The sequence below is a fragment of the Cornus florida genome, unplaced genomic scaffold (genome assembly GCF_030987335.1).
Source record: "Cornus florida cultivar Cherokee Brave unplaced genomic scaffold, ASM3098733v1 CherokeeBrave_3.0.0_Hap2_Chr11, whole genome shotgun sequence".
NCBI classification, from domain to species: Eukaryota; Viridiplantae; Streptophyta; class Magnoliopsida; order Cornales; family Cornaceae; genus Cornus; species Cornus florida.
Window position 1 is genome coordinate 138,534,937 of NW_026775581.1, and position 12,210 is coordinate 138,547,146.

Genomic DNA, 12,210 nt, shown 5'->3' on the forward strand with positions numbered 1-12,210 from the left:
AGTAGTTAATAATGCCTTGTAATACATTCTAATATATTTGGGGTTCTTTCAAGTTGTTCTCGATCTCCCTAGCTTGACCTCAAATATTATGCATTCTGAATAATTATTTTTTTGCCAATTTATGATATATATTTTGGCCAAAAGGTCCAAATTTTATTTATTTTTCGTATTCACTTGATTTAATTTTCTGTTGTGGTTTGTGGAAAATATGTTTTAAACTATATATAGTTGAACCGATACATGTTTTTCATATTCATTTTATTCCACAAATGCTATATACAATCCACGTACGTACTGCAACTGCACCTTCAAATGTGCTTAGAGTTGGCAATGTCCAAGGTTACTAGGGATACTGGCCACAGAAAAATACTCAATCTAGCCCTGATAGAGTGCTTCGAAGATGTCATGTTGTTTTCGAGCCCTGTACAAGGATTTAAGCAGATCTTAACAAAAAATTGATGTAGCAGGTGAATAAACCACAAGTTTAGTACGTAGTTCAGTGCTATTAAAAAACATGACACAGAATGAATCATATATTAGAAACAGCCAACTAGTTTTTGATTAAAAAGTATATATATTAAATTATGCTTAGACAACATAAATAGAAACATATAGACCTAAAAAGTTACTGTCTTGGATCAAATCATCCTCAACTGCCAACCCTAGTCCATATCCATATTTGAGGAAACTAAAGAAAAGAAAGAAAAAAAAACTACAGAGAAAAGCAAAAGAAGAAGAAGAAGAATGCAGTCTATTCCTTCTTTCTAGAGTCTTTGAGTTGTCCCTTCTTCCGAATGGCAAGGCAGAACCGCAGTCGCCAAGCATCAACAACAGACTCAGGCAACAAGTGTGCCAAACCCCAAAGAAGAGAATGGGGCCAGTGGGGTGTGCAACGTGGTTCATAGCCTATCCAGCGCATTGCAGCTCGGGCATAACCATCTGTCGATGGTACGAAGAAGGAGGACCTCCTAATTGATGCCATCTTTGTTGCAACATACAAGGGCACCTACATAAAAAGAACCTGTTAGGAAATCAAAATGAAGAAAAAAACCAATTCCTGACATGTTAATAGCATCTGATTTCTAAAAGATGTAGTTTTAAAATGGTTCTTTAGATTATAAGCATTTAAAATTCACATGTATTACGTTTCAGCAAATGCACATCATATAAGTTAAATTTTATGATTTTTTATTACAAACACAGTTCTTGATGTGCACAAGGCTGAATATAAAATGAGGAAATTTTATTTTTCTATCAAAAAGAAGCAACGTAAAAGAGGTTACAAAAGGTTGTAGGCGGTTCTCAATAACCCGGATTAACAATGGGACTAAGAACCTTTAAAACTGGCTCCACAGTTTTTCTCCTCCTTTTTATGAAAATGTTAGCTTGCAAAGAATATTGAGGAAAAATTAATAGCATAAAACAGGTATGAAACATTTAAGTTAGTTCAGTGGCAGTCTGGCAGATAAAAAATATGCACAAATGTCCGGAAGGCTATTATGGTGAATTCAAGCTTATAATAAATGGAATCCTACTGTTTAAAGCAGAATGCGAGCAATAGTTGGCAATGCTTTCAACATTATATAAATGGACAAACATAAGAACAATTACTTTCCAGGAGTTGTTTACATCCTTTTCGATGGTCCGAAAAAATAACATTTTCCAGATAAAACTTTATCTAAATGGTTAGAAATTTGTTATCATAATTTTGATTCTTCTGTACAACCATTCCGATGGCACAGAATCAATTAACTTATGCAGTTGCAGACCACTTAAAGAAGCACATATCTCTTGACATATGCTAATCTGGTTTAGTCCAGAGGTGCCCATATGACGTGTTTCCACTTGGGACCCGTCTAGTTCGCCATGCCACTACTGGAGTATTTATATAGTAATCAAGCAGAGAAATAACCAATGTATAGAAGACCATGAAAATGAGCTCTACTGTCTACCAAATGCTCGAAAAATAAGACATATACATGAATTATCTAGCAATTTCCAGAAGTTATATTCACTTCTTAAATTAAAGTAAAATAAGAAGAATGAGAAGCTTAAAATATTGAATGACCAAATTATTATTTTTAGTCTGATACACATGAATGTTATGGTAGGTCATTGATACAACTCTAGATGGAGACAGAACAGAGTTTCTGCAGCAAATTTTGATGCTAAAAAATGAAGCATATAATAATGCATAAGTTTTTATTGACAGTGATAGAAATCAAACTCCTGAACCCACCCCTGTTTTAGATGTCATACTTTCAATTTCTCACTGTGCTACAACAGCTATGGCAGCATATTGTCCAACCTTTAGCATACTACGATGGTAAGTTACCAAGTGGGGGTTTGTGGAAGCTGAACATACCTGACACTGCACATCAATCCCACTCTTCTTGTACTCCACATAGAGACATCTTGAGAACTGATCAACATATCTGAAAGTGAAGCCACCAGTATCATCCATCCATTATCAGAACCATGAAAAGCAGTTCACAACAAATTTCCCCACAAAAAACAGCATATAAACATATATATTGGAACTAATCTCTCCCTTTACAAGATTAAAGTTAAAGGAGGAGAGAGGAAACAAAAAACATTTGCAAGGAAAATTAAGAAAGATGGTATAAGTTCAACACAAATGAATAAAAACTCGCAGTTTGATGATCTATAATCTATGTGTAAATTGGCATCATAACTGTAACCAAGACTAGAGACTTCAGTAATCCATTTGATTACTGAGTAAGCCATACGAAATGATAAGAAATAAAATAAAAAATTGGGTTTGGAAGTACGGAATTGGTGCATCGAACTATTTTTCCTCCAATTTCAATTCCAAATCACTGATTCCATGCTTCCAAACACAATGTTAAATATTTTCATGTGCTGTTTTTGCGTGGATAGTATCAGAAATGCTGTCTCATACAATTATCTGGTATGCTTTCTTAGGAAATAAACAACATTGAAGATACAGAAGTTCAAAATTTCTTTTCCGTTACCTTTTAACTCAGTTTCTTAGCATCCAACACAGGGTTAATGAAAATTTATACAAGTATAAACAAAACACCCACATATATACATGGAAAAAGAAACAGAAAAGAAGAATGCTTACGCTTTCGAGGCTGCATATACTGCGTAAAGAGGATCAGAAGGGATCACAATGGCAGCACCCGAACCAATATTAGCAATTGCACCTTTCTTCCTCTTGATCATCCCAGGCAAAACTGCCTGAGTAACCTTTGTTGTCCCTTCAACATTGATTTTAATCAAATCCGACAACAATTTCTCATCCACTTCATGAAAAAACCTCGCATACGGATACGAAACTCCAACATTATTGACCAAAACTCCTACTTCTACCCCATCAATCGCTTCGCGAATTCGCTCAACCCCTTCTGATAAATCACCAGAGAAATCAACCACCACAGTCTTGATCTGGGTTTGCCCGTATTTACCTCGGATAGACTCCGAAACCTCTTTGAGCTTATCTGGGTTTCGACCAACAATAACCAGATTAAGACCCTTACGTGCTAATTGAAATGCGAAACTCTTACCAATACCATCGGTTGCTCCGGTGACGAGTGCCCAAGACCCGTATTTCTTGAGATTCTTGGGAGGTCTGAGGAAATTGACATAGACCCACATGAGAACAACTAAAGAGCATTTCAGAACAGATAAAGAACCAAGACCCATTAGTAAAAGAAACCATAGAGGTTGAGATTTGATATGGTCCATGAAACAGAGCTCCATGGATATATGCAGAGTGTTTGTGTTCTTCCGAGATGGGGTAAAAGAGATGGATCTGAGAAATGGGTTTCGATTTTTGGGGTTAAAATAAGAAAATTCAAAACGGAATTGTCGATCTATATTGCATGTGAGTTGGTTGGGTTAGTGAAAATTTGATGGGGTGTAACAAGAGTAGATAACGTAATGGGTCATGTAATTGAAGGAAGACGATAGTTAGGAAGAAACAGTTGAGTATTCAATATACTTATATAAACAGTGCAAGCAATGGAGAATTAGGATCCCATACGTTGGTTGAAGCAGGTGAGCTGAATTTTTGACACAGGCGGCCTCTGGGAGTTGGGAGTTCCGTCAGAAAGTTTGTAGTCCGAACCTGAGTGTTTCCTGTTGCTTGGTTAATTCTCTATTCTTAAACCTAAGAAAGAAAAAAGAAAAACGAAAAACAAATAAAATATAGGCCGTTGCAGAAATAAAAAAATAAAATAAATGGGATTAGATTTGCAATGAAATTTAATTATTGGGTTTATAATAAGCTTATAAATTTGATTATAATTTTTTTATTTTATCATTTTATCTTAATAATTTAGAATTGCAATCTTATGTTTAACCAAAAAAACAACAAATTGGATAGTATACAAACTTGCAATTAAACTAATCAAAAAATTAGTTCAACTTCAAGTTTTTTTTTTTTTTTTTTTTGATGAAATTTGAATATGTTATACTTTGGGATTTCAAATTCCTTGAAATCTAATTTTATTTTAAATTTCCAATTTTAAATCAGTTTCTACAGACAGCAGTTTTGAGGCATTTTTTTTTAATTTTTATTTTCCAAGTGCTGAATCCATTTCTCTTTATGGTGAATTTTCGTTGACATACCATCATTACCATGTCCCCACCGAAATACCACAATGGTAGAATAGAACACTTCTTGGTGATTAAATAAATGCACTATTGTATTACTCTCTTTATTTATTTATTTTTTTTAACCATATTAAATTTCATTCAAATATTTAGATAAACACTACTAACCTACTAAAATACGACCTGCTAATTGATATTTTGTTTTGTTTTGTTTTATTCATTGACATGGAGAGCTTACAATGTATTAGGAACAAAAGTATTCACTTTTAAAAACAAATTAAAAAAATGAAGAGAGAAGTGGAATATCAATTATTTGTAGCGCATGATTTTGAAGCAACATTAGAATTGGATGGAATTAGATTTTTTTGTATCCTAACGTCAAGAAGTAAATTTATTGACAACAAGGAGAGGCTCAAGAGCAAAGGCCAATACAATATATCATATTATCACTCACTGTGTTGATAACATAGATCTAAGAGCTAATCAGTCTTATTCAACTGTTTAAGTTTTTTTGAATCATTGACAAGAACATTACAGTTGATATTAAAGATCCAATATTTGATTCAGTATCCACCAAACACCGGCTGAAAAGAATTCGGGTTGGACGGTAAATTCTGAAATGGGAAAGAGAATATTGAAAGAAGATCATATTTCATCCAAACCCTATTTATTACAGTAATTAAATAATAAGCCCGTGATCCAGGTCGATTCACAAAGGCTAAGACCCACAATAACAGTAGTGGGTCCTCCACCACCGCAGCGGTTTTGACCCAAATAAGAAGTTAGGGGCAATTCATAATTTTATTAAGGGTAAAGTACAGTCACACCCTATGAGATTTGGTAAAAAGACACTCAGAGGAAACTTACCTGTTTTTTGGACAAAGACACCCTTTAAAGGTTCAAAAATAGACAAAGATATCCCTTTATATAAAAAATTGACCAAATTATCATTTGACCGTTTAGAAGACTTTTTTAACTTTACAATTTAATAAATTGGACCAATCTATCCTCATGAATAATTTATGCATAAAAAAAAAAGTAAAAAAAAAAACTTTATATTGTTCACTTTTTTTATTATTATTATTGCTTTATAAATGTCCCAACTTCTTAAAAATGTAGACGTCTAAAATAATTTTTTGATCCAATACATATATTTCAAATAAACTATATTTTATTATTACTTCTTTTCTTTTTCTTTTTTATTTTTAAATTAAGATGTTTAATTTTTTTATCTAAAAAAATTAAACCATTCTTTTTTTCTTAAAAATAAAAAATATGGTACCAGTATAACTTTATCCATCTTAAATTATGTATCAAATATTAAGCATTTCCCAACATAAAAGGGAAAAAAATAATAATAAAACAAATGAAAAAATAATAATAAAACAAAGGGGAAAAAAAAAAAACAAAGGCATGTATAAGTTAAGATGTATAAAGTTATACTGGTACCTATTTTCTTTTATGTTGGGAAATGCATAATATTTGATATATAATTTAAGATGCATAAAATTATACTAGTACCATATTTTTTTATTTTTAAGGAAAAGAGATTGGTATAATTTTTTTAGATGAAAGAATTAGCATCTTAATTTAAAAATAAAAGAAGTAATAACAAAATATAATTTATTTAAAATATATGTATTGAATAAAAAAATCATTTTAAACTTCTATATTTTTAAGAATGTGATACCTCCGGATTTTTGAATGCGGGTTGGCCAGACCCACGCCCGAATACACAAGGATATCAAAAATAAATCGGTGATAAACGAACACGGAATACAAATATGATAAATAAGAATAAATAAAATACTGAAAAGAAACTAAAATAATAATCCAATAATTAATCCTCAAAATAAATTTCCATTGATTAATAAATTCTTCTAATACAATTAATCTTCCAAAATAATACAACTCAGAAATCCATACTATGTGGACCCCTAGAAAATCCAAACTGAATAATGTTTACATTTGAAAATTGAATCATAAACGAATCTCCTAAATAGAAGTGGAAGAATGAAGTAAACTAATACATGCTCAGCATGAATAACCTCTACTCCAAACGACTACTTGAAAAATAAGGGTGGGTCAGGCCCACAAACAAGTTCTACTTTACTACAGCCCAAGCAGAGATCCGATACATGTATACATCCTAATCAAATCAACAATAACTAAATAGTCCATATATATATATATATATATACACACTAAGGACGTTCACAGAACTATAGGTCTGTCTCAACCTGAATAGAAGGTAACACGCAAATTGCACATAAAATGGACATGTATACCTAGACCTACCAGGGCACCTAGATGTCTACTATATCCAGTTATCCATACTAGGTAATATACGCACCCTAACCATGATCCTGAGACTCAAACTTATATTATGGCACCATAATTATATATATATATAATCCGTATAAGTAATTCTCTATAAGTCATTCAACTTGTTCAGTTGACCTGACTTGAATATAAGTAGGACTTAACATTTTTAGTTAATCCATTCCTTTATATAGAATAGGTATGACTTAACTTCTTTGGTAAATTCATCCCTAAAATGCCACCGTCTCATACCGGTGCATTAAACCATACAATCCATAATAAATGATGCACAAATAAAATAGTACATCAATTAATCCATACATAGCATCATATAAATCATACAAATAACCATTTGCATTTATTTAAGCAAATACAATAATTTAAATAGCATGTGGTTAACTTACATTCCACGTAATTAACCTACATCTTAGATAAATTATATAAACTCATAATCATAAATAAAATCATTTAAACATTTAATTCAATTGTTTTAATTCAATTCATCCATTTAACAACTTCATTTGCATCTATTTAAGCAAATATAATAATTTAAATAGTATGTAGTTAAGTTTACATTCCAAGTAATTAACCTACATCTCAGATAAATTATATAAAGGTTCATAATTATGATTAGAAACTTTATAAGTATTTATTTCAATTGTTAAAACAATTAAATAACTAACCATTCATTAAATAATTTATAAAAATTATTTATGAATCCGTATTGTCCAATTCTTTAAGCATATAAAGTATATTATGCATTTTAGAACTTTTCAAAGTCCATTTAACCCATTTAGATTAATTAAAATAGGTTTAAAAATAATTCTAAGCAATTAAAACTAAAAATCCAGGTTGCGGTCCAATTGAGCAGGCTCGGTTACAATTGAGCAGGCTCAATTGCCAACTGAGTAGGCCTGGTTGCCAACTGAGTAGACTCGGTTGATGCTAAGGTCATCTTCTTCGTCTGTTCAACCTCTGTAAACACTAAAACTTCATTGTTAAGACCTCTAAGCTTCAACCTAAGTCCCATATGTCTATACTAGATTATTTTAGATGTTTTAACTTGCAAAGATTAAACTTAAGCATCAATTATACATCAAAAATTTCAGAATCATTCAAAACAAGAATATGAAACTAAAATCATACACCATCTGTTTTAGTCCAATTAAGCATGCATAATTATTCAATTTTAATTGTTTAAGTTTCCTGGAATCTCCTAGGCATGTATAGAAACACAAATCAAAGGGAGAGAGTAAGAAAAGAACTTGTCTCTTAAAGGTTTTGAATAAAACCCAACTCCCTTCTTCTCCGATAAATCTTTTGATGCCGGCAGCCTCTGAATGCCGTTGTCCTCCTCTACAGGTTAGTCTACACCCACACGAGCAACCCTTGCCTCTTTCTTCCTTGGTTCGGCCTTCTCCTTAGCCGAGACCTCTCTTCTCTCCCTCACATTTTTCCCTTCTTTTCCCTCTCTGTTATTTATCTTTCTCTATGTAACTCTCTGCCTTATGTATATAATATCATGTATGAATTCTATAGCCTCCTTACCCTATCACAGCATATATATATAGTAATCTAATATAACCCTAATCCAAATCAAACTCTAAGTCTGCCTTAAGGAAAAATATTAGGAAAATAAAAATAATTATATATATATATATAAGTCTGTTATATATATATACAATATAACTTTTTAACTATATATATAATATATATCTGACTATAGTTAAATTAATATCAACTATTTATAATAGTAATAAATATAAAATCCTTATATACATATATATATATATATATATATATATATATATATATATATATATATATATTCATTCATGGGTAAATATTCGTACCCATCCAACTCCTATCCAAGTAGTCCATGCGATCCATTGGGTTGGTCCATTACTACTATCCATAACCAACTCCTTTAAAATAAAATACAACATAAAACAATTAAATCATTTAATCCTAACAAATAATTACAATTAAACCACACATCACTTAAGCAAGTAAAACACCCAATTAATTAACAACACAAGCACCTAATTAAATCAAATAAATCACATAAGTAATTAAAACAATAAACATATAATCATGTAGCTACATAAACACATAGCCACGTAAGTACATAATCACGTAAATAAATAAAATGCAATAAAATAAATAATTAAATTCCCTTTATATCCTTTTGATAACTAAGGTATTACAAAGAAGTTGGGACATTTATAAAGTAAATAACAAAAAAAAAAAAAGTGAACAATATAAAGTTTTTTTTTTTACTTTTTTTTATGCATAAATTATTTATGAGGGTAGATTGGTCCAATTTATTAAATTGTAAAGTTAAAAAAAATCTCATACATGGTTAAAGGGTACTTTGGTAAATTTTTTATGCAAAGGGATGTCTTTGTCTAAAAAATAGATAAATTTTTCTAAGTGTCCTTTTACCACACCTGAAAGAGTGTGACTGTACTCTATCCTGCGCGGGCATAGCGTACGTGTTTCGGCCCAAGTCTTCCGGCCCAAGTCTTCGGCTTAAAACTTGGTACTAAAAATAAATTATTCTCTATTTATCACAGTTTATTTTCTAATTGGTTCTCGTATGTTGTTAATATCAACACGAGATGATGATAGGCCCATGATCCATGTCGTTGCAAACGTGCTAACCTGTTTCACTAAATTACCAAATTACCCTCCCGATTAACCTCTTTGTTTTACTACCCCATTTAATTACCAATTGACCAAGTCAAATCTACTCTCAATTAACGGTTACTTTCCACTACCTCCATATCCACCGACTACCTCTCTCTCCCTTTCCCTCTCTTTCTAACAAACTACTCACTCTGTAACTGCCCAATTTCGTCCCGCCATACAACGCCTTATTAAAGCCAACCAAATTAGTCCCAAATCACTCTCAACACAAATACATTCTAATTCTATTAATCCTCTTCATTTCAATCTTTTATTTTATTTTTTCAGCTCCCCAAATTAAGCTGACAATGGCTTCTCACTTCATGATCAGTACTTGCAACACCCTAACAGTAGTGCTCTTACTACTCACTTTCTCCTCTCTTCAAATCTTTCATGTCTCTTCCTTTGAGTTCACTGTTGGTGACACCACTGGTTGGGTTGTCCCCCCTTCCAATGACACCAAAATGTACAATGACTGGGCCTCCGAAAACAGGTTCCAGGTCGGCGACTCCATCCGTAAGTACATCGGACGAGGTTTTAGAACAGAACTTCTATAGGCGTATACATAACATATAGATATGTGTGTGTGTGTGTCTGTGTGTAAATATATAGAGGGAGTTATTTGCATGCATCAAGAGATATTTAGAAGTTTGCTTAGAAAATGTCGTTACCATGTTAATAATCAATTATGCCCTAGACAAGATGTGACGGATATAGACCAAAAATTTGACATTATTTACATAATTGCAACATTGAAACTCATATTCTCGCATTTGTTTGTTGAAAAATGATTATTTAAGCCAATAATTCAGGCCTAAAACGTTATTTGCCCTTATATATGTTTCTGAGTAGGACTCATGGTTCAGACTTAAGACATATCTAAGGGCACAATTGATTAGAGTAGCAGTGTTTTTGTTATTTATCTTTTACTTCAATGGTTGTGGACATGAATGTTGGTCTTGATGAATGACTTTGTGTTTGTGATTGTTTTGGTTAAGATTTCAAGTACAGGAAGGACTCAGTTATGGAGGTGAGTGAGGCAGAGTACAAGAAATGCAACTCCACACATCCCAACTTCTTCTCCAACACAGGGAACACGGTGTTCGAGCTCGACCGGTCGGGGGCTTTCTACTTCATCAGCGGAGCAGCTGGTCACTGCACGAGAGGACAGCGGATGATTATAAAGGTGATGTCGCCAGAGGATTCTCGTGGTGGCAACAGTACTTCAGGAGCTGCACTACTTTTATCTAATGGACTAGTCCTTAAATTGGTTTTTATTCAGTTTCTTCTGTCATATGTTGCTTCTTGCCTCCTCTAGTCTTCGCATTGTGATTGTCTAGTACTCGTACGTAATAGTTAGTGTTGATTTGGTTTAGTTTTTTTAGGTTCTGTTCTAAGAGTGTTTTTGTTTTAATATTAGTTTGCAGATTTTAGGGTTGTTTCATTATTGGATTTGCTTATGCATTAATTTGACTAATTTCCACTTCTTAGTGTTATTGCATTGGAATGGATGTTTAAATGTTTTGACTATTCAGTTTCTATGTTTTTGTAACAAAATAATGCAAAACACCAAACGAGTCTTAAACTTCTTTATTTTGTTTTCTTTATTTGGGCCAGCACTAGGTGTTAATGAACAGAGAACAAAATAAACTGGAAAAGAGAAATTCCTTTTATATCGAGGATTTATGAGTCCCATTTCATTGTGGTGACAATTTTGGTGCCAATTCTTTGGGCTCACAACTCATTTAAAAAATGATAGTTGGGCCGATTACCTAGTACTAATAATTTAAAACTGGTTGGCCCACTTGGGATTCACATTTGGGTGCCTTTGGTCCAATTGCTTGGTGAATCTTTTGGTCTTAAATATCAATTTTCATTAGAAAAATATATAAAAATGCTCATAATTTAAATCGATCCAGGTCAACAAGATAAAATTGGTTGCTTTTACGTAATTCCATGTAAGTGAAGATTTAATTGTATACTCTAATCTAGTTGGCATTAAAGTCCTAGCACTAAATGCATCTTTGAAATTTAGATTTTAAATGATTCGTTCCAATTAATACATTTAATGCTTTAATTAAAGTTGTATATATCTTGTAAATACAAGCATTATGTGTGTGTAATGACTTGTTTCTTCATAATTTTAAAAAAGTTATTACCAATGGAGTATATTAATTTCTTGGTCAAAGACCAAGTATGAACACCAGAACATCTTGACTTACTAAATTATTAATTAAATGATTTTTATTTTTTTTAGTCATCTTGACTTTAAACATTTTCTTTCTACTTAATTAATAGTTTTTTTTTATTAAAAAAAAAATGAACTTCAGAATTAGTAGAAACGTGTAAAAAATGGGATAAGTGCTTTCAAATTGAGTTCCCACTCCCCCATTCAAGTCCACTAGTTTACCTGATGCTTTTCTAGAAAAAGTAAATTAAATTAAATGTTTAAAAGAGGAATTGGCAGCACGTGGATTCCTCAAGGCGAATTAACATTAGTGATGGTGAAATCACTAAAAACATTTCCGATCCAACCCGTTTATACATTACATGGGCGATAGTGGTTTTGTGAAGAGAGATCCAAATTACAATTTGGGT

General features: G+C 32.1%; 2 protein-coding genes across 2 annotated transcripts; one reads left to right on the top strand and one right to left on the bottom strand.

Moving 5' to 3' along the window:
• Nucleotides 1-515: 515 nt before the first annotated feature.
• Nucleotides 516-4,177, bottom strand: LOC132285528 (very-long-chain 3-oxoacyl-CoA reductase 1-like). Its single transcript, XM_059787717.1, has 3 exons — nucleotides 3,110-4,177; nucleotides 2,366-2,435; nucleotides 516-1,006 (listed from the first exon to the last, which is right to left on the bottom strand). Exons 1-3 carry the CDS (start codon nucleotides 3,745-3,747, stop codon nucleotides 752-754), a joined length of 963 nt encoding a protein of 320 aa, XP_059643700.1. The 5' UTR covers nucleotides 3,748-4,177; the 3' UTR covers nucleotides 516-751.
• A 5,758-nt stretch (nucleotides 4,178-9,935) lies between these two features.
• LOC132282261 (early nodulin-like protein 5) lies at nucleotides 9,936-10,930 on the top strand. The gene is made up of 2 exons (XM_059783868.1): nucleotides 9,936-10,128; nucleotides 10,611-10,930. Exons 1-2 carry the CDS (start codon nucleotides 9,936-9,938, stop codon nucleotides 10,928-10,930), a joined length of 513 nt encoding a protein of 170 aa, XP_059639851.1.
• The last annotated feature ends 1,280 nt before the right edge of the window (nucleotides 10,931-12,210 follow it).